This window comes from Capricornis sumatraensis, chromosome 13, assembly GCF_032405125.1.
Source record: "Capricornis sumatraensis isolate serow.1 chromosome 13, serow.2, whole genome shotgun sequence".
NCBI lineage: Eukaryota > Metazoa > Chordata > Mammalia > Artiodactyla > Bovidae > Capricornis > Capricornis sumatraensis.
The window spans coordinates 83023496-83045799 of NC_091081.1; the positions used below are offsets into that span (position 1 = coordinate 83023496).

The 22304-nt window shown below is 45.1% G+C and overlaps 1 protein-coding gene across 3 annotated transcripts; it reads right to left on the reverse strand.

Annotated features, from left to right (window-relative positions):
- Window positions 1-6410: 6410 nt before the first annotated feature.
- Window positions 6411-18792, reverse strand: SOD2 (superoxide dismutase 2). Of its 3 annotated transcripts, XM_068984883.1 has the most exons (5): window positions 18670-18792; window positions 18107-18309; window positions 13180-13296; window positions 11274-11453; window positions 6413-9294 (listed from the first exon to the last, which is right to left on the reverse strand). In XM_068984883.1, exons 1-5 carry the CDS (start codon window positions 18690-18692, stop codon window positions 9149-9151), a joined length of 669 nt encoding a protein of 222 aa, XP_068840984.1. In that variant the 5' UTR covers window positions 18693-18792; the 3' UTR covers window positions 6413-9148. The 3 variants fall into 3 exon arrangements, with proteins under 3 accessions (XP_068840986.1, XP_068840985.1, XP_068840984.1); XM_068984885.1 differs by lacking the exon at window positions 11274-11453 and having other exon boundaries at window positions 6411-9294; XM_068984884.1 differs by lacking the exon at window positions 13180-13296 and having other exon boundaries at window positions 6412-9294.
- Between the last annotated feature and the right edge of the window lie 3512 nt (window positions 18793-22304).

Genomic DNA, 22304 nt, shown 5'->3' on the forward strand with positions numbered 1-22304 from the left:
ACTGGGGAAAAAAATGAGAGACAAGTGCTTAAAGAGATTATGGACTGCTCTTGCCTGGCAAATCCCATAGATGGAGGAGCCTGGTGGGCTGCAGCCCATGGGGTCTCTAGGAGTCAGACACGACTGAGCGACTTCACTTTTACTTTTCACTTTTATGCACTGGAGAAGGAAATGGCAACCCACTCCGGTGTTCTTGCCTGGAGAATCCCAGGGACGGAGGAGTCTGGTAGGCTGCCGTCTCTGGGGTCGCACAGAGTTGGACACGACTGAAGCAACTTGGCAGCAGCAGCAGCAGCATGAACTGAACTGGGTTCCTTCAGGATTAATAGTGGTCTTTGAGCCAAGTCTTGTCATTGTTCAGTTGCCAAGTGGTGTCTGAGTCTTCTTGACTCTTTTTGACCCCTTTGCAACCCCATAAATCGCAGCACCCCAGGCTTCCCTGTCCTTCACCATCTCCAAGACTTTGCTCAAACTCATGTCCATTGAGTTGATGATGCCATCCAATCACCTTGTCCTCTGTTACCCCCTTCTCCTCCTGCCTTCAATCTTTCCCAGCATCCGGGTCTTTTCCAACAAGCTGGCTCTTTGCATCAGGTGGCCAAAGTATTGGGGCTTCAGTTTTAGCATCAGGCCTTCCAATGAGTAGTCAGGGTTGATTTCCTTTAGGATTGATGGTTTGATCTCCTTGCTGTCCAAGACCCAAGTCTAGAGTATTTTGTTAAGTCAGCCAAACAGAGTGTTAACTTCCTAGTGGAAAATTTATTCCTTGAAGACAGCTACAACACTAAATTACTTGGCTCTGTGTCCCTGTGTCACTCCAACCTACTAAACATTCATCAGGGTATTATATTTGAGGGACTTCCCTGGCAGTCCAGCGGTTTAAATGCTTCACTTTCACTGCAAGGGGCTCAGGTTCCATCCCTGGTCAGGGAACTAAGATACTAAGATCCCAGATGTCTTGAAGTGTGGCCAAAAAAAAAAAAAGAGAGAGAGAGAGAAATCCCTTGAAAGAACAAAAACTTAACAGAGCTCATCAATCTACTAGAACCTGAGTTCCAAAAAAACTGACAAACTTCTAGCCGTATTTATCAAAAAGAATTTTCTAAACAAATAAAAACTAAAAGTTAAAACTAAAGTTAGAAAAATACCAACATAATATCTCCAAATTAAATAAAAGCTGTTAAATAACAGCAACAACAAAAACAAAAAAGATATTGGCATCCCAGTTAGCGCTGGTGGTAAGGAACCCACCCGCCAATGCAGGAGATGTAAGGGACTTGGGTTCGATCCCTGGGTGTGAAGACCTCCTGGAGAAGGGAATGGTAACCCACTCCAGTATTCTTGCCTGGAGAATTCCATGGACATAGGAGCCTGGCCGGGCTACAGTCCATGGGGTTGCAAAGATTCAGACACACTGAAGCAGCTTAGCATGCACACATACACGGAAGGACCACAAACTCTGGAACCAATAGGAACCACTAGGAATTTCTTGTCTGGGGGGTTTCAAACTGCATATTGAAAACCGCCTTAGGACTTGCTGCAGGAACGGGAGGGGTGTTCCTTGATCATCAGCTGTACGCTAGACTCAGGCCCTGAGATTCAGCTATGAAGGGCCTGAAGTACACTTACATGCTAATGGGAAACCGCAAGGGAATAAATCGCCAAGGGAATTGTAGACTGTCCTAGGAAGGAAATACCGAGGTTTACATCAGATGGCCTGGGAGGGCCCAGTGAGGAAGGTAGCCTTGGGAAGAGAAGGTGGCTTCCCAGGGGGTGGGACCAGTAGGGGCAAAGGCACAAAGGGACCGAGAGGGGTCTCGGAAATGCAGAGTTCGGGCGCCTGGAGTCTGAGGGGTGAGGAGGATGTGATGAGACAAAAGCAGGAAAGAAACAGACCATGCAAGACCGCGAAGGTCTTGGGAAAGAATTCTGGGGACTTCGCTGGTGGTCCAGTGGCTAAGACTCTGCACTTCCAACGTAGGGGGCTGGGTTTGATCCCTGGTCAGGGAACTAGATCCTACACGCCACAGCTAAAGATCCCTGTGGCCACAACTAAGACCCAGGGCAGCCAAATAAGCAAATATATATATATATATATATATATTTTTTTTTTTTTTAAAGAATTCTGGACTTTTTTTCTAAAGGTAAAGAAAGGTCACTGGTGCGTTTTCAACAGAAGAGTGGACACTTCTTGGATTATTCCAGTTGCTACAGAAAAATGAAGTTCTAGAGGGGCAAGATGGAAGCTGCAAACTCAATTATGGGGCTTTGGGGATGAAATACAGGTAAAGAACTACAGGGGTGAGAAAGTTATATTTTGAAAGTAGAAGCAGCAAGAGAGTTGCTGCTAAATTGGATATAAGAGTGAGAGAAAGAAAAGACAAGAGTAACTTGGGCTCTGGGTTCAAGCTATTAGAGGCTACCACTTACTGAGACGGAAAAGACTCAGAAATGAGCAGACTTGGGAGTAGGCATAATCCAGAGTTCCCTTTGGAGCAAGTTGGTTGAGTTTTTTTATTGCAATATAGCTGATTACAACATTGTGTTAGTTTCAGGCATACAGCGAAGTGATTTGGTTATATATATATATATATATATATACACACATTATATATACACACATATGTATATATGTGTTCTTTTTTATTCTATCCCATTATAGTTTATTATAAGACATTGATATAGTTCCCAGAGCTATCCATAAATTTACATTGTTTATCTATTTTATTTACAGTAGTGTGCATCTATAAATCTCAGTTCAATCAGTTCAGTTCAGTCGCTCAGAGTCCGACTCTTTGCGACCCCATGGACTGCAGCACACCAGGCCTCCCTGTCTATCACCAACTCCCAGAGTTGACTCAAACTCATGTCCATTGAGTCGGTGCTGCTATCCAATCATCTCATCCTCTGTCATCCCCTTCTCCTCCCACCTTCAATCTTTCCCAGCATCAGGGTCTTTTCCAATGAGTCAGTTCACCACCCCCCTCAACTACCCCGTTGTTTTCCATAAGTTTGTTTTCTATGCCTGTGAGTCTCTTTCTGTTTTACAAATAAATTCATTTGTACTATTTTTTAGATTACACACATAAAGGGACACGACTGCGTGACTAAGCACGCAAGCACACACAAATGACATCATAGAATATTTATCTTTCTCTGACTTACTTCACTTAATATGATAATCTCTAGGTCCATCCATATTGCTGCAAATAGCATTACTTCGTTCAAAAAAAGAATGGCTGAGTCATATTCCATTGTATATACATCTTCTTCATCCATTCATCTGTCAATGAACATCTAGGCTGCTTCCATGTCCTGGCTGTTACAAATAGTGCTGCAATGGGACACAGGTTCAACCTCTGGTCCAGGAAAATCCCACATGCCTTAGAGCATCTAAGCCCAAGAGCTACAACTATTGAGTCTGTGCTCTAGAGCCTGGAAGCCACAACTACCGAAACCTGTGCAGCTAGAGCCTCTGCTCTGCAACGAGAAGCCTCCGCAATGAGGAACCTACGCACCCCTGCAAGAGTAGTCCCCACTCGCCACAACTAGAGAAAAGCTCATGCGGCAACAAAGACCCAGCACAGCCAAAAACCAAATAAACAAATAAAGTGTTTGATTGTTAAAAATAAAACCCCTCCCAGGGAGCAGAATGGAGGTCTCATCACGGGACTTCTCTCACCGTTCCCTGGGCCAGCGAGCGCTGAGCATCTCTTCTCTGGGAACAGGACTGTTTATCTCAGCAGACACCTTGACTTTTTGGTTCACAGGTCACCCAACCACACAGGGCCACAAATAAATCTAATGGAAAGGACTGTGGGGTTTGGGACTTGGGCTGTCTCTCTCGGAGAATGGGTAAGTGTTCCCAGGAGGAGAATGAAACAGACGCTGTGTCCAGGAAGGCACACCATGCTGAGCCTAGAGTCCTGCTCAGTAACTCCGGGTTCTCTGTCCTGAGCATACACGCTTCGCTTCCCAGCAGCACCCCTGGCTTGGTGTTGCTGCATGGCTAACTTCTAGCCAGCAACGTGGGAGCAGAGTGACGTGTGCCAGGCCATAAAGCTTCCCGTGAGCAGCTCTCCACGCCTTCTTCCAGGCTGCCAGCTTGCTCCTCACGTGCACAGGAAGCATGGAAGCCACGCAGTCAAAGTGGCAGGGCCTCAGGAGAAGCCTGTGCGTGAATTACTAGCAAGAGAGCAGACCATCAACCAGATCAAATGCTTGGAGCTTAACAGGAGAGAGAAACAATGTCTAGAATTTATTCATTCAGAGGCTCTCAGTATAGCAACTAGCAATGTACCTCAAAAATACAGTGATGGAGCAAAGAAACACCCAGGAAGCCTGGCTCCACACCTGTGCTATGCCACTCCCTACAAACATGAGGTGTGATCATGAACCACGACTTCTGACATGCTGATGAGGGCCAGAAGCTAAAGACTCAGTTGGTTTTCTTCCTCCTGGTTTCCTCCTTGAGCCCCAGTGAAAGATGGAAGACAGTACTACCAGCAAATATGCGATTGGTTGGAGAATATTTGTTTAAAGGATATAAACTGAATAGCTTTTGTAAATGACAGGACCATCTGGCATCATCGGTATGCATTTGGTTACAATGATTTTAGTTAATCCACAAATAAATCCATAAAATGCTAGAGTTGGCACTTAAGATCATCTTTCCAAATCCATTTTACATGAAAGGGAAAGGACCAGAATCAGGCACACTGACCAGTATCACACAGGTGCTGAAAGCATCAGGACCGGGGCCCAGGCCTCCCAGTACCACCCATTGCTCTTTTGAGTCATGTGCAAAGGCCCTGTGGTCACAGACACTGTGGGGCTGCTTTGTGGGCTTCAGTAACTTCTGAGCCTGGAGGATACATGTATTTATAATATAATGTTGCTGTTGTTCAGTCACTGTCACGTCCGACTCTGTGACCCCATGGCCTGCAGCACACCAGGCCTCCCTGACCCTCACTATCTCCCAAAGTTTGTCCAAGTTCCTGTCCACTGAGTTGGTGATGCCATCCAACCATCTCATCCTCTGCCACCCTCTTCTCCTCCTGCCCTCAATCTTTCCCAGCATCAGCGCATTAGTTGCTTGTTGTATCTGACTCTTTGTGACCCCTTGGACTGTAGCCCACCAGGCTCTTCTGTCCATGGAATTCTCCAGGCAAGAATACTGGAGTGGGCTGCCATTCCCTTCTCCAGGGGATCTTTCTGACACAGGGTCTTTTCCACTGAGTCAGTTCTTCACATCAAGTGGCCAAAGTATGGGAGCTTCAGCTTCAGCATCCATCCTTCCAATGAGTATTTGCGGTTGATTTCCATGATGCTCTATCAAATCACATCATTTAATGAAAAATGTTAATGTGGGCCCAGAATTATGTGCTCCATACCAAAGACACACCAATGATCAGGGACTTTCTGCCCTGGGCCTTCCTGGAGCTCATGTTTTCACGGGAGCAGAGGAAGCATGACACAACAGCCACACTGTGCGTGGAGGCACGGGGTGCAGCCACGGGACACTCGGGGGACAATCATGAGCAGACAGAAGAGACGAGGCATTTGTTCTTTCCCTGTCAAACTAAAGTTAAGATGCCTTATTTTTTCAAAGTGTCTTCCAGAAGCTGCTCAAGAGAAGCATTCATTACCAACACAAGCACACGTGGAACAGCTGACACGTGGCTTCCCCAAACATGGGCAAAGCTCACTTTGCTTCCCGAGAATATACAGCTGACCCGTGTTTGAACTGCACAGGTCCAATGACACGCAGATCTTTTTCAATACACACATAAAGTCCAAGATCCGAGGTTGGTCAGAGGCCAACTCTATATGTGGATTTTTGACTGTGTGAAGTGTCTGTGCTCCTAAGGTCCCAAGTTGCTCAAGAGTCAGGTGGACTAACAGTCCGGGGAGAGCTTCACTAACCTCTTACTTTCCAACACCCAAGTGAATAAAATATAATCACTCAAGATGTGATATGATGTTAGTTGCTCAGTCATGTCCGACTCTGCGTCTCCATGGACTGCAGCCTGCCAGGCTCCTCTGTCCTTGTGATAAAAATCTTTTTTCCTAGAGTTAAGACAAGATTCTGTGTTTGGGTAATGTTCTAAGATGTTATGATTGGGACTTCCCTGGTGTCCAGGGGTTAAGACCACACTCCCAATGCAAGAGGCACAGGTTCAATCTCTGGTCAGGAAACAGATCCCACATGCCGCACAGCACGACCAAAAAGATGTTTTAACGTTATAATTTATCCTATAAAATGCTCTATAACTGGAGATAGAATTCATATGTCTTCAGGGTTTTCAGAGTAAAATTTCAACTACCTATCATGTATTATTCCTTTCCTACCGTAAAAATGATACAGCATTATAAGATTATAAATATTTTGGCACACATATTTAATGAAGACCTCTTTTGATGGCGAACAGATTCTTTTATTGGCAATCAAAAAACTTCACACTTACAATATGAAAATAAATGCTCCTTTAATGAATAATTAAATGAAAACTTTCCAGGACCTTACAGGATTCTTAGTAGGTACCACATGTACCTCAGAACACAGAATGTTAGCTTGATGGGACTGTGAGAGTGTGACTGAAAATGAGATGTCATTTATAAAACAGCTACCTCACAGCTTTCCCAAAGAGTAGTTCCTCTGCAATTCAAACAAGAAACAAAATTTGTACCTTCTACCTCATTTTAAGATGTGACTGACAGCATACATCAGTCTTAAATTTTATGATTTCGATGTTACTTTTTCAAGGCACTCAACAGAAACTCAAATCTCATTTTAGAATCACAAATCTGAGATTTGCAGTGAAGCTGTAATTTCTCAGTATCAAAGTTTCATTATTACACAACAGTTCTATTTCACAAACACTCTTCGTCCTTCGCCCTGCTCCCCTGTGGCACCGATCATGCTAAGTAAGGTTTCTGCAGCTCATCTGAGACTAGAGCAGCTTCTGCTGCTTCGGTCACAAAACCCTTCCTGGGTGAACAGTACTTGCCCTTTCCAGAAGAAATGCTATTTTCACCTTTTCTGTTTCTTTTCTACAATGAAAAACAGGGCTAAACAGAATCTTAGAATCTAATTTTCTGCTGGATGGCTAAAATCTGTATTGTATATGCCATCTTCAGTCTCTTAAAATCCAAAACTTTAGTGGAGTACAGTATGCTTTCCCTTGTTGTCACTTAATACAATCAAAGCAAAAATAGAGCCCCATAGAAATTTCAACATTGAATTTTTTGTGAGTCGTAAAGCTTAGTAAGAGTCCAACAGCTTGACATGCCAGTAGTCTCTGCATTACTTTTGATAGTTCATGGTCTAGAATACTACTTGTAGTCCAAAGCCCATCTTTCAAAAAGGTCCTACTTCCTCAGGCATGTGTATCTGTATACAGGATACATATAACCAGTGGTCACACAACTGCTTTTATATATACAGGCATATATATGTGTGTATGTAAGATATATGTTAGCAGCAGTCGCTCAGCTCTTAGCTGTGCTCCATGAAAGCCACTTTACTTGACATATAAAGGATGGCAATCATAGTCTCTGAGTCATTTTAATCCACAAGCGCACACACACACAGTTAACACTAGTCTCATAAATGCTGTTGACAATTCAGAAAGACTGCTTTTCTAATTGAACTCTCAAAGAAAAGTGCCTTGAATTTAAATTTTTTTAAAAAACTTCAGTCTTCAATATTGAAACTGCTAAGTCACTCCATTTTTCTGTGAAAAAAAAACACAGATAATAGAGTTGGGGGGAAACTTTTTAAATGAAAAAATAAATTTGAGAAAACACCCTGTTACTAAATAGTTTAAGAAAAGAAACCTACAGAGAGAAAATATTCCAATAGAAAGGTAAAAGCCATGTGGACTGCCACAAATAATGGCATTATTTGTAATAACAATTAGAAATAAATCAAATCTTCAGTAACTGGACTGTAAAATATATTAGGAAGTGTCCAACTGATAAAGTATTATACAGCCATTAATTTTGAGCAGGGATATGATGGACATGGAGCACCTGAAGCCAAATACAGAAAGGACCCTGCTGCACTGAACAGCTGCAGTCGAAAAAACTAAGCAGGAATGTCATTTGCGCTGTCACTGAATTAGGGGTAGTCTTCCTTTTATTGGAAAAACCAATAAAGCAATATAAAGCTTCTATATTGATTGTACCTTTTCCAAAAGAAAAAAAAAAAAACTCAAAATGGATGAAATTACTGAAAAACAAGCCTTTGCAAATAAATGTTCTGGAGGGGGGCATGCATCTGACTGCATCCAGAAACCAATGTCTTTCATCACTTGGGAGACAGGACCTGAGCCAGCCCGGTTCTCTCGAGAGGGAAGCGTCGTGAACAGACCCAGAAGAGGGGTGAGTGCCCAGCCAGAAGTTCTGTGGCCACAGCTCTATCATTGATTTTATTAACCAGGCCATAATTTGTCCCTTTTGAGTGCTTAGACAACACACATTTCTATGTTTCAAGACAAAATTTCACAAAAGTCTTTATTTTTCTTGCTACAGAAAAATTCAGAGGCACTACTATTTCCTTCTCATAATAAAGCAATACTCAGCAATCAAGTCATATATATTTTTAATGACAAAATGGTTAGTGTTAACCCTATGTAGCATGTGATCAGAAAATAATTAAAGACCACGGGGTGGTAACTATCAGAAATAATACTGGACAGAGAATTACTAACAGAGCAATTTTCAATAGAAAACTGAGCATTTCCCTTGGGAAATAAATTTAATATTCTATTATTAAGCAACTGGGGCAAAAAAGATTAGATTTTCTGTAACTGCGATTGAACAGGATTGGAAAGGCTTCATGGGGATGAAGTTTTTTTTGATGGTTTTATGATGACAACTACCACCTCCTAGCTAGTTTAGCTCTCCGAAGAAAATGTTCAATCAAAAGCCTAAATCATACAAAGCACTTAACATTTTCAAACAGTTGCCTAATAACAAACTTTTAAAAGAGATTATCCATAGCAGTGGATTATTTTTATCAAATTTTTGAACAAGCCACGCTCAGAAACACTACAACAGAGCAGCGTACTGGTTTATCTGGTTCTCTGCACTACTACAAAAACAGTCAGAAAGAGCTTGGTGTACTCAGTGTAAGGCTGACGGTTTACTTGCTGCAAGCCGTGTATCGTGCAGTTACATTCTCCCAGTTGATCACGTTCCAAATGGCCTTCAGATAATCGGGCCTGACATTTTTATACTGAAGGTAATAAGCATGCTCCCACACGTCAATCCCCAGCAGGGGGATAAGACCTGTTGGAAAGAAACAAAAGCCACGAGATTCAATCTAAAACACTGCATCTCCTCGCTTGAACCGTCCTGCGCACACACAGTTACCCTGGACCCCATCCTTGTCCACTTTCCAGTTTCTCGTATATGATACACATAGGAAATCTGCACAAGAATAAATATCCTGAAAGACTTTCAACTTTACTCTTTGGAAGAAGAAACTGTGATAAATAGGAAAAATAATTGAAATAGACTTGGGAAAAACCAACTAACCGCAGTATTTAACAGGTGTTCTTAAAATCAACAGATTTATCCAAGAGCCAATTCTCAGTGGTCCTTACTAGGGGTCTCAAAAAGAGTGTGATTTGTTTGCAGGGGTGGCTATGTGTATGCTAAGTCACTCAGTTATGTCTGACTCTTTGCGACCCCATGGACTGCAGCCCACCAGGCTCCTTTGTCCATGGGGATTCGCCCAGCAAGATTACTGGAGGGGGTTGCCATGCCCTCCTCCAGAGGATCTTCCCCAACCAGGGATCAAACCCAGGTCTCCAGCGTGTCTGAGTACCTTCCAAAGGTGCTGTGCATTTGTGGGGGGCTATGTAAAACCTGCTCTGCTCCCCTGGGCTAAGGTTGGTCACAGAGAGCACAAAGCATTTATGATGTATATGCATGTAATAATTAATAAAAGTTCTGGTACAATAGAAATTAACACAACATTGTAAACCAAATATATTTCAATAAAATAAATAAAGCAAAGTGTTTATATGAGATGTTAATATAAGAATAAGTTAACAAGGAAAACTGAGTAAGACTTAAGGAAAAGATGCACATTTCAGAAATTAAGTAATTCAAATGAAGAATTAGTTAAATCTACAAAACATTCATTTAAGAAACCTCTCTAGGGACTTCCCTGGAGGTCCAGTGGTTAAGAATCCACACTTCCACTGCAGAAGGCATGGGTTTGATTCCTGGTCAGGGAACTAAAATCCCACAGACCACACTGTATAGCCAAAAAAAAAGGAAACCTCTCCAACTGTAAGCACTCCCCTAAGAAAACAGTCATCAACCAATGTGTCTAAATCCGTCGTGAGGTATGCCACTAATCATTTACAATTAAGGCAACAAAATTCATACATGATTTTTCCCATAAATAAACTGCCGTGACTTTCATTTATCTTTATTCCTATTGGCTTTCTTCGAGCGGGGAGAAGGCAGTGTTGCTAGGATTCACCAATCACAGCCTTCTGGGTCAGGTACCTGACTCTAGAGCACTCAGGGCTCACAAATCTTTGCTTTTTCCAATTCTGTGGCTCCCAAAAGGGCAGCTTAGATTCTGGCTAAATCTGGACAGATCCGGGGCAGTGAGTCACGTAAGGAAGTCTCCTGACATGTGCAAAGACAGAAAATATGGCTGAGACCCACTGCTAACCGATTCGATCATCTTTCATCAGAGTTCCAGCTGACAGCTGGATCCTTAGGACTACTCCCTAAAGAGCTACTACCTCCATCTGGCTCAACATGTAAAGGAATTCATGAGCCCAGCTTTGAAGCCCAGCCTCTTCCTGCGCCAAAGCCCTCGGCAAGGCAGACTCTGGAAACCTGAGCTCTGGTCCCAGTTTAGCCACAGGTGCTCAGCAGAGGGGATGAGAGTCCAAGGTTTGAAGTCAGACCCAGCCTGTGTCTCTTCTCCTCCTTCATGCTATTTATGTAGTCTTAGGTTTTTATTCTAGTGCATATAATTATTCTGTAGCCTAATATGAATTCTCTATCAAATGAAGCAGAGCTTATGTTTAAAATCTTTTTTGTTAATATATCTGTAAAATTACACATGCTAATTTTATAAAATATCAAGGACCTGGAAAGCATTTTTGCTCACACAAGACTCTGGTATCGGGTTCTAAGATCTGCTCAAAACGTATTCAAGAAGGTTTAAACACTGCTAGTCTTCAGTTCATGATAAATGCTTTATAACAAACCATCTCTCCAGAATAAAGAATTCTAACCTGTTGTTCCTTGCAGGGGATCCTGGTTAGAACAAGCAGCAATCTGTAAGCGTCCCTGCTCCTTATTGAAGCCAAGCCAACCCCAACCGGAACCTTGGACACCAACAGATACAGCAGTCAGCTTTTCCTTAAATTTGGCAAAGGAACCAAAGTCACGTTTGATGGCTTCCAGCAATTCCCCTATTAAAAACAGAAACAAACAAACAAAAAGGTTATAAAAACCACCCATGAAAGAAGAGATTAGAACAATTACAATAGAATATTTTAGTACATATATCAAGTATTATTGTCATATGGCCCAAGACACAACTAGGCAACACAGAAGACACTCCGTAACCCAGTGAGCCTACAAAACAGTGTCATTCCTGCCCCGACACGATAGTCATCAGGTCTCAGAATTTTAATTCACGTGTGTGTTACTGAAACACGTTAGAGGGATTTTTTTCACTCACAGTGCTATTTCCACAAGGAAAGAAACAGTATTTTCCATTCGCTTTCTTTTTTCCCCTCAACAGAAGACTTTACTTTGAATCCTACCCTACCTACTCTGTCTCAATCTGGGAATGAAATGTTACGGCTGAGATGTGCTTCTTCTCCAAGGCAGCCTAGAGCTTTCCTATCTTAATTACTACATCATTTTAAAAAGAGTGATGTTGCCTCTTAAAGGGAACTAGGGGTACACTTTAATGGTTATCACCCTTTTTATTCCGTAGCAATACAGAGCACAATTCTAGACTGAGCACATCAACCAAATCACCTAGGCCCAAAATATTACGTCTCTTATTTGAATGGTCTAAAAGTCATCATCTAGGGGCTTCCCTGGTGGTCCAGCGGCTAAGACTCTCTGCTCCCAGGGCCCCAAGGCCAAGGTTTGCTGCCTGCAGGGAACTAGATCCCACCTGCCACAAATAAAACCCGGCACAGCCAAAAAGATAAATATTCAACTTCTTTTTAATTTTTAAAGTAATCATCTATTATAAGCACAAGTGATGAGATAAAGGGGCACAGATAACACAAACACGACAGACTGCCAAAACCTGCTGGATGAACATAGGTGTATCTGATATTCTGGTAACTCTCAACACCTCAAAAGTATTAAGTCATGGTCTAAAGATCTACCTCAGAAAAAATAAATTCTCCAGCTCTCAATACTTACTCCTCCAATCATCTTTACTTCCAAATGAAATTGCTTCTTTCAAGTGCAAAAGGTGCCTTCTAGAATATGATTAAAAATGCCTCCGAAACTTAAGGGAGATGCCAGAAGACCAGAGACAAAGGTGGAGAGCTCTGTTTATGCCCCATACCTGCCCTGGGGTGGGAAGGATAAAGTTACGGGACTCCATGCATCATACAGGAAGTCAAGTGAACAAGCAGAGCGAACAAGTCCATCGGCTGTGGACTCCCTTGTTACCTGCAGCTGTCCTGGAAAATCTATTTTTCTGGGACAATTTACTTTTTTATCAGTTAGAAAGAGTAAAAGAGTGAAATAATAGCAAAGGGCACTATTCTATAATGGCCTAATTTTTAAAACAACCCTATAATTCTGCCCATATCATACAGATGAAGAAAACTAAGATATGAAATGGTTAATATCTTATCCCAGGGCCTAGAGCCAGTAAATGAAAATTCATCTCTCCTAAAAACTCAGTCTTCCCCTGATGCACAATGCATTTCAACCAGGAGATGACACCGTATGTGGTATTATGCGTGTGCGTGTGTGCATAATTCCCTGGATGTATCCTGCACTCTCACACGTGCCCCTCTGAAAGTTACAACTCTGTCGTACTCTCTGCTATGAGAGAGATGCCATCATGATACCTCAGTGAAAATGAAGGTTAACTTAAGAAAATCAAGTCTTTCCTACTGTGCACAAAATGAAGCCAAGGTTGCCCCAGTTTAAACCAACCTTTGGGTTCTCCACCACCGTTGGGGCTCAGATTTGTCCAGAAGATGCTGTGATTGATATGGCCCCCACCGTTGAACTTTAACGCAGGCTGCAGAGCTATCTGAGCTGTGACATCACCTGAAAGGTTAAAATACGAACACATTTTCTTTAAATTCTTGCTTTTTATGGCAACCCACTTCAGTATTCTTGCCTGGAGAATCCCACGGACAAAGGAGCCTGGTGTGCTACAATCCATGGGGTCACAAAGAGTCAGACACGACTGAGTGACTGAGCAAGTAGTCCCAAAACTTCACCATTTCGATATTCTACCAAAAAAAAAGCCCTCCCCAAAGTATGTGTCCCAGTGGATTTTCAGTTCAATCAATAATGTAGCAAACAGCTAGTGAGCAAGAGTGGCAAAGCTAGCAGAAAATTCACTCCTGGGCTTCAAAGGACTCGGTTTTCTCGGATAGAAAAGATTTCAGTAATTGACCTAACAAAGAAAACAAGGACAGAAGATAGTGGAGTGCTATAAAATAGATGGCTCCATATACAGGCTATATGGAAAACGTTCAACGCTCATTCTCTAGATACACAACCACCTACCAGCATGGTTATACTACCAAAAAGCTCAACTTATTCAAAACTGAACCGCTCATCTTCAACCCCAAACTCATTCGTCCAAAGGCCTCCCCCACCTCAGCGTTTGCTCAGGGCATTTTTGATGACTTGGTGATTTGTAATTCCTTTCCTCTCACACCCCACATCCAACCCAGCAGCAAAGCCAGAGACCATCCTGAGAACACCCAGCGCCTCATCCCTTCCTCCAGCCTCCATGTCTCCCACTGTCTGCTGCCTCCACACCCACCCTTATGGTCCATTCTCAACACAGTGGTCAGCGGGCTTCTCTAAACCTCAAACTGATCATGGCACACCTGGGGTCAAACCCCTCCGCAGGCTGCTCTTCTCAGAGTGAACCCCAAGTCCTTACAATCGGTACAGGGGTGCGTGTCATACAGCCCTCTGCATCTCCCTGCTGGCCCAGCTCAGGCCACAACGGCCCCTCCTGGCACTTAGATAGCCGGCCTGGCATGCGGCCAGCTTAGGGCTTCCACTGACCGCTGCAGCCTTTGCTGGAACACTCTTCCTGGAGACAGCCTCTGGGTTCACCCCCCCACCATTCCCTCTCAAGTCTCCACTGAAGCATCAACCACATTAGAAGGCTTCTCTAACCACAATACGAAATGGGCAACGCCCACCCGCCTCCAGACCACTTCCCCTACTCTCTCTTCCTCGACAGGACTTCAGCCCCGACATACTGCACATTTTCTTATCCCCATCTCTCCATGCGAGGAAAGCTCCAATGAAGACATGGACTTCTGTGCACTGCTGCGTCTGAGGCTCAGCGTATCGCCTTACAACATACCAGGCACTCATGACACTAAATGGAGTTTCTACAGAAAAAGAATTCTGACCTCTGTACTTTAAAAAGAATGACATATTTGGAGCTGTGTTAATCTACCTTGCCAAACATGGAGGCAAAATATTTTCTTCTATGCCTTGAAGAAGGTACAGGCTAACACAACTATTATGAAACATGGGAATTTCAAGTTCTTACGACTCATAAGATCCCCAAGTGAAGGACACAGAGAATCAAGCAGCACTCTGCCCTTGGGGAGGTTACGTAACAGAAGTTTTCTATTTCTGTTGTTAGTTCATTCACTCAGTCGTGTCCGACTCTTTGCGACCCCATGAACCACAGCACACCAGGCCTCCCTGTCCATCAAACTCCCGGAGTTCACCCAAACCCATGTTCATCTAGTCGGTGATGCCATCCAACCATCTCATCCTCTGTCATCCCCTTCTCCTCCTGCCCTCAATCTTTCCCAGCATCAGGGCCTTTTCCAACGAGTCAGTTCTTTGCATCAGGTGGCCAAAATATTGGAGTTTCAGCTTCAAAATCAGTCCTATCAATGAATACCCAGGACTGATCGCCTTTAGGATGGACTGGTTGGATCTCCTTGCAGTCCAAAGGACTCTCAAGAGTCTTCACCAACACCACAGTTCAAAAGCATCAATTCTTCGGTGCTCAGCTTTCTTTACAGTCCAACTCTCACATCCATACATGACCACTAGAAAAACCATAGCCTTGACTAGACAGACCTTTGTTGACAAAGTAATGTCTCTGCTTTTCAATATGCTGTCTAGGTTGGTCATTTCTGTTGTGAGGATGCATGCTAAGAACACACCTAAGAAATGGCGCTGTCTGAAACAATAAAGCCTCCAGTTTTTAGCAATTCAGAAAGGAGAAGGCCAATGATATCTAAATACACAGATAATCTTTGAGAGTTCTGTTTAAGATACCAACTTTTGTCGCTATGTTTACAAAATAATTTTCTGACAGATCGGTGTTTCCCTTACTAATTTTTCTTGGAGAATCACTCTAAAAATAAATACAGAATTTATATTGTTTTTTTAATGCCAACACTAACTATTTCTAATGGAAAAGAAACTTGCTTACTGAGAACTAGTTTCACCACAATCCCCTAAAGTTTACATAAGCATTTTTTAAATTTTAATAGAAATTTGGGGGACTTAATATCTGCTTTTAAGAACATTTTCCTGCTGCTCAACATTTTCTTTGGCTTCACAGTAGTTTTTTTTTTCCCTCTGTTTAATACAAGTATATACTTTTGTTTGTAAAGTATTTATGATATTTACCTGTGATAAAATTGGTGATGTTATTTTCCTTACACTTTTTCCCCCAGATTTTCAAACATGAAAATGTAACTTCTTAATGGTTTTTAAAATATAATTGTTTAAATAAACAAAAGTGCCACAGATACTTATAGGCAACACAGTAGCATATATTGTGATAAAGTACAGCTTTTTTCCCAGAGGCTTTCATTAAACAAGCAAAGCTTCTATTGCACAAGGACTGACATTTAAGCTGCTTTTAATCACTGCTGGGCATACACACTGAGGAAACCAGAATTGAAAGAGACATGTGTATCCCAATGTTCATCGCAGCACTGTTTGTAATAGCCAGGACATGGAAGCAACCTAGATGTCCATCAGCAGATGAATGGATAAGAACGCTGTGGTACATATACACAATGGAGTATTACTCAGCCATTAAAAAGAATACATTTGAATCAGTTCTAATGAGGTGGGTGAAACTGGAGCCGATTATACAGAGTGAAGTAAGCCAGAAAGAAAAACACCAATACAGTATACTAACGCATATATATGGAATTTAGAAAGAAGGTAACGATAACCTTGTATGCGAGACAGCAAAAGAGACACAGATGTATAGAACAGTCTTTTGGACTCTGTGGGAGAGGGTGAGGGTGGGATGATTTGGGAGAATGGCATTGAAACATGTATAATATCATATAAGAAATGAATCGCCAGTCTAGGTTCGATGCAGGATACAGGATGCTTGGGGCTGTTGCACTGGGATGACCCAGAGGGATGGTACAAGGAGGGAGGTGGGAGGGGGGTTCGGGATTGGGAACACGTGTAAACCCGTGGCGGATTCATGTTGATGTGTGGCAGAACCAATACACTATTGTAAAGTAAAAAATAATAATAATAAATAATAAAAAAAAATAAAAATGGAAAAAATAAAATAAAAAATAAATAAAATAAAACATTGAAGAGGCATTCATAGGTGTCATGTGTTGTCTTGCAGGAAATAAGTTTCACAACTGGGATTTACCCCAGCCTCTCCCCATTACCACATTCTTCCCGAAGTTGTTTTTTTCTCTAAATCGTGGAACCTCTTTCTTTCCTCAGACCATCCCTCTGATGTCACAAGTAAATCTTCCAGAATGTGGTAACTTCCTCTTCTTTTTGTTTACCTAATAAACTCACACACGACCAGACTGAAATGCTGCCTTTTCCCACTAGATGTCCCCAGTCAACAAGCAGTCACTGCCTAAAATACAATCAACCAATTTCTCAGGACTGAAATTAAATTCGCAGATATATGAAATCTAGAAAACTGGTACTGATGAACCATGTGCAGGGCAAGAATAGAGACGCAGATGTAAAGAAGGAATGGACTCGTGGGCAGGGCGGGTGGGAAGGAGAGCGCGGGAGGAATTGAGAGAGGAGCACTGAGGTACATACGCTCCCATATCTGCAATAGCTAGCTAGTGGGAAGCTCCCTGTATCGCACAAGGAGCTCAGCTGGGTGCTCTGTGAGGACCTACAGGGGTGGGTTGAGGGGGAGGGCAGGGAGGGCTCAAGAGGGAGGGGATATATGTATACCCATAGCTGATTCATGGAGAAGGAAATGGCAACCCACTCCAGTATTCTTGCCTGGAGAATCCCATGGACAGAGGAGCCTGCGGGGCTACAGTCCATGGGGTCGCAAAGAGTCGGACACGACTGTGCGACTAACAACAACATAGCTGATTCATGTCCTTGCACAGCAGAAACTAACACAACATTGTAAAGCAATTATACTCCAAATTAAAATAAAAGAAGAAAGACATTTAGGAAAAAAATGCACTTTTAACTGTGTTGCTTCAGCCACACGTACAGCCTAGTTTCCCTCATGCAAAAATGTAATAACTATTCTGTATAGAAACGTTAAGACATCGTACTCCCATAGACGGCCCCAGACGCAAAACACAAAATAATGTTCAGGCATTACGGGTTTTGTCAGCTGAGCTCCTCTAAAAAAAGAAAAATACCAACTCCGTACTACATTTTCACTCAAAAGAGTGGCATATAAAAGAAAATAAAGAGTGGCCAACAAATGCAAGCCTGGGTTCCCCACGAAACGGCTGTTCTCCCTGTGAATTCCGCCCCCCAGGTCCACGCGCAACCGCGCGCATTGGTTCTGCGCGACGCCGGGGGGCACCGGTCTTTACCAGGCACGCCTCGCAGCATAGCGCCCCGCCACCCGCTTCCCAGAGCCCGGCCGCCCGGCACCCACCCTTCTCCAGCGCCTCCCGGTACTTCTCCTCGGCGACGTTGAGGTTGTTCACGTAGGCCGCGTGGTGCTTGCTGTGGTGCAGCTGCATGATCTGCGCGTTGATGTGCGGCTCCAGGGCGCCGTAGTCGTACGGCAGGTCGGGGAGGCTGTGCTTCTGCCGGGAGCCCAGCACGCCCAGGGCCGGCACCAGTTTCCTGCTCGTGCTGCAGAGAGAGCACACCCAGCGCGATTGGGCCCCGCGCGCAGCCACCTTTCCCCCGCGAGCGCGTCTCCGCAGCCCGGAGAGAGGACCCGAGCGCCGGGGAGGAGCGGGGGCTGGGGGGGAGTGCTGGCTCTTGGGACCGTCGGCCAGCCGGCCGTCCAGTCTCCAGCCTGAAACTCAAGCTGCGGTGCAGCGGACCCGGCGGCACCTAGATGCGCTCGGCCCACCACCTGCCCGCAGGCCGGCGTCCTGGAGCCCGCGGGGCCGGTGCGAACGGGCCAGTGGGGGGCAGCAGCGCCAAGGCAGCGAGGCCCCCGCCGGGGCCTCGACGGGCCGCCGCGCCCGCCGTCCGGAGCCTCACCTGCACGCCGCCCGGGACAACATGGTGGACGCTGCCCGTGGGCCTCTCAGAGCTCGAGTAGCCGCGCCGCGCTGACCTGCGACGATGCGCTCCGTGTCCCGGGCTGCGCCGCAAGGACACCACCGCCGCGGCCCCGCCCCCCGCGCGCCCCGCGGCCCCGCCCCTCGCGCGCCCCGCGGCCCCGCCCTCCTGCGCCCGCCGCTCCCAACTCCGGGGAAGTGGGGTGCGGGGCCCTGGGGTCGGCCCCGCCCGTGCTCCGGGCCTAACGCAGGCGAGAAAGAGAGGCCCGGCAGTCTCCCCGGCGGCTGCGCGAGCCGCGGGGTGCGCACTGCGACTGCGCGCCTCCGTGCGCGTCGCCAAAGGGAGGGCCGCTGTTTTCCCTCCCCCCGGCCCCCGAAAGAGATGGTACGGCTCTGGGTTCCGCCCCCGTGAAGGCACCGCCCAGCGCGGCCCGCGGATGGGGGACCTAGCCCCCGCGGGCGTGCCCGGGAATTGCCCGCGGCTCCGTTCCTGCTCCTTCCCGGACGCCGCCGGGGTGGGGTGGGGTCGGGTCGGGGTAGCCTCGGGGTCCCGGGCCCTTCGCCCAGAGGGAAGAGTAGTGTTTCTGCGAGCCGCTTTGGAGCGCAGCCGTGAGCCGACGCGGCCTCGCAGGAAAGCGGCCCCTGGCCCTGGGACGGTGTAGGGCCGGTGCCTCTCCAACTACTGCCGGGAGTGAGCGTTCTTTCCGAGTGAACCGACCTTGGGACCTCCGCCAGGCCTGATAATAGTGTTACTGTGCACCCGCCACGTGCCAGGGACTGCGCTGCAGAGTTTACATACATTTATCTTTGTTTCAACCCTAGGATAGGCATCATTGATTCCCGCTTAATGAACCGGTTGCCCCGGTCACACCGTTAATAAGTGAAAGATCAGGATTAGAACCCAAAGTTCATACATTGATTACCAGGCCTTAGCAGTCAAGTCTTGAGTGTTTGCTGGGAGAATATAGAAGAAGTGCAACAGAGGAGTCTTTCCTGCGGTGTCCTATTTCTAATGAGCTGTAAGTATCAGGTACTTTCTCAACAACTGGGGGGTGGGGGGGCGGGGTGGGAAATCCTGAATTCTGTAAAGAAATTAGAAAGTTTTACACTTATTGGCCTGAGTTGGGCCTTTCCTGAATAGAATAATACAGTAATAAAGACAGATAATAGGTGCTGAATAGTGTTTCAGTTACTTTCCTCCACCCCCTTCACAATTTCCACCCCACCTCTGTGCCGAGGATGACTAGGGGAACCGAAAGGGGAACCACTGAGCACGGCTTCACAGAAAGAGTAGGGCTTGCTGGCAGTCAAGGTGAATGTAAGGGCATGCTACCAGATGGAGGAAATTCAAGTTGGAACCAGGTGATGAATGTCCTTAAAACTCAGACACGTAATTGGTAACCGGAAACTGAAAAGCATTTTAGCTGACATGAGGCATATTTAAAGTAGTTTTCCAGGCAAAGGAGTCTGCCATTGATTTAAGGCGCAGGCTAGTTAAAAAACTGTTGTATAAATTCTAGCATGAGATACTAAGTACTGCTTTTAAGGTACTAGCTATGGGAACTGGAATAAAAGCATTTGGAAGAATGAAATAACAGAATTCAGTGATAGGTCAGTGGCTAATAAAAAGGCTTGTTCTAGTGAGAACAAAATATCACTAGAAGGAGATTGAGCCCAGTCAGACCAAACCGATGTACTTCTTTTTTGTACAAGTGATGCTTTGATATTTAAATTGAATTCCCACCCCATCCCCTCAGCAGGACATGCCCCTTTGAGCAAGCAACAAAGGCTGGGGTGTGGGGAAATGAGATTAGTGTCTCTAACATCATATCTGCCATCAGCTACCCCCTTTCAGAAGACACCCCAACTACGAGAGTGACCAGGATTGAGACCAGGGCTTGGGGGCTGCAGGAGGTAATGAGAATATCTTACATCCAGTAAGCAGGCCTCTTTTTCTTTTATAGTTGACCATTATCAGTTCAGTTCAGTTCAGTGGCTCAGTCCTGTCCAACTCTTTGTGACCCCATGGAATGCAGCATGCTAGGCCTCCCTGTCCATCACCAACTCCCAGAGCTTGCTCAAGCTCATATCCATCCAGTCGGTGATGCCATCCAACCATCTCATCCTCTGTCATCCCCTTCTCCCGCCTTCAATCTTTCCCAGCATCAGGGAATGTGATGTCAGTTCTTCGCATCAGGTGGCCAAAGTATTGGAGTTTCAGCTTCAGCATCAGTCCTTCCAATGAATTTTCAGGACTGGTTTCCTTTAGGATGGCCTGATTGGATCTCCTTGCTGTCCAAGGGACTCTCAAGAGTCTTCTCCAACACCACAGTTCAAAAGCATCGATTCTTCAGCGCTCAGTTTTCTTTATAGTCCAACTCTCACAGCCACACATGACTGCTGGAAAAAACATAGCTTTGACTAGACAGGCCTTTGTCAGCAAAGTAATGTCTCTGCTTTTTAATATGCCGTCTAGATTGGTCACAGCTTTTCTTCCAAGGAGCAAGTGTCTTTAATTTCACAGCAGCAATCACCACTATAAGATGTACTCATTCAGCTGTCCCAGGGAGTTAGATTACAGTTGACTGGAGTCTGTCCCAAATTCCTCCAGCCAGCTCAGGATGTCATCTGCCACATCAGGGCACCATAATTGTGGATTTCCCATCAACAAACTTCTCGAGGCTACTTCACAGACATCTCAGACCCACCAGAGTCTAGATCAACATATTGGCTGAAGAAGGAAAAATGTAGGTTGAGATGAAATCCTTTGGAGTCAGTTACTAAACAGATCCAGCCACAGTGTCTCAAACCCAGAAGTGTGTATTCCCTCCTGTAAAAGAGATCTGGAGTGGGTAGTCCAGGGCTGGGATGACAGTGCCATGAAGTCCTCAAGGAACCAGGTTCCTCTGTCCTCAGAGTTGCCTCATGATCCATGATAGCTTCTAGAACACCAGCCATCTCACCCCCTCTCCATGAAGAGGGAGGGACAAAAGTTTGGCCCCAGCTGTCTCCTTTCGAGGATTCTCCATGGTAGGTTCACCCAACAAATTCCAATCTGAATTTCAGTAGAAGCCTGCACCTAACTATAGAGGAGGCTGGGAAACATTCATTTAGCTATGGCCATTCCCAGTGTTAAAAAGTGTGGAATTCCTTAACAACAGAGAAAATGCTACATATCCTGCTGCTGCTCCTAAGTCGCTTCAGTCGTGTCCAGCTCTGTGCGACCCCATAGACGGCGGCCCACCAGGCTCCCCCGTCCCTGGGATTCTCCAGGCAAGAACACTGGAGTGGGTTGCCATTTTCTTCTCCAACTACAAGGCATATTTTCACATGCTGAGTAATGAACTCGGACTATTTATGGAATGTCTTTAGCTACATTCTCTCCTTTGTCTCTCTCACTCTTCCTTTTCACCCCTTGTACCACAAACCTTACCCAGACAGGAATCTCAGTGAGAACTGCTCCACCAGCTTTCCTTTTGCATAAATGAGATTGCTAACAGGACCAAGTTGTTGCTGTTTTATTGTTGTTTAGTCGCTCGATCGTGTCCGACTCTTTGCCACCCCATGGACTGTAGCCCACCAGGCTCCTCTGTCCCTGGGATTCTCCAGGCAAGA

Bases quoted from the DNA above. Each gene is read 5' to 3' on its own strand.
- SOD2 (XM_068984883.1), bottom strand. From the start codon at position 18,692: ATGTTGTCCCGGGCGGCGTGCAG. The intron at 18,310-18,669 runs GTGAGGCTCCGG...CTCTCTCTGCAG, and splicing joins TTGTCCCGGGCGGCGTGCAG to CACGAGCAGGAAACTGGTGC. The intron at 9,295-11,273 runs GTTAGAATTCTT...TCTTTCCAACAG, and splicing joins TCCCCTGCAAGGAACAACAG to GTCTTATCCCCCTGCTGGGG.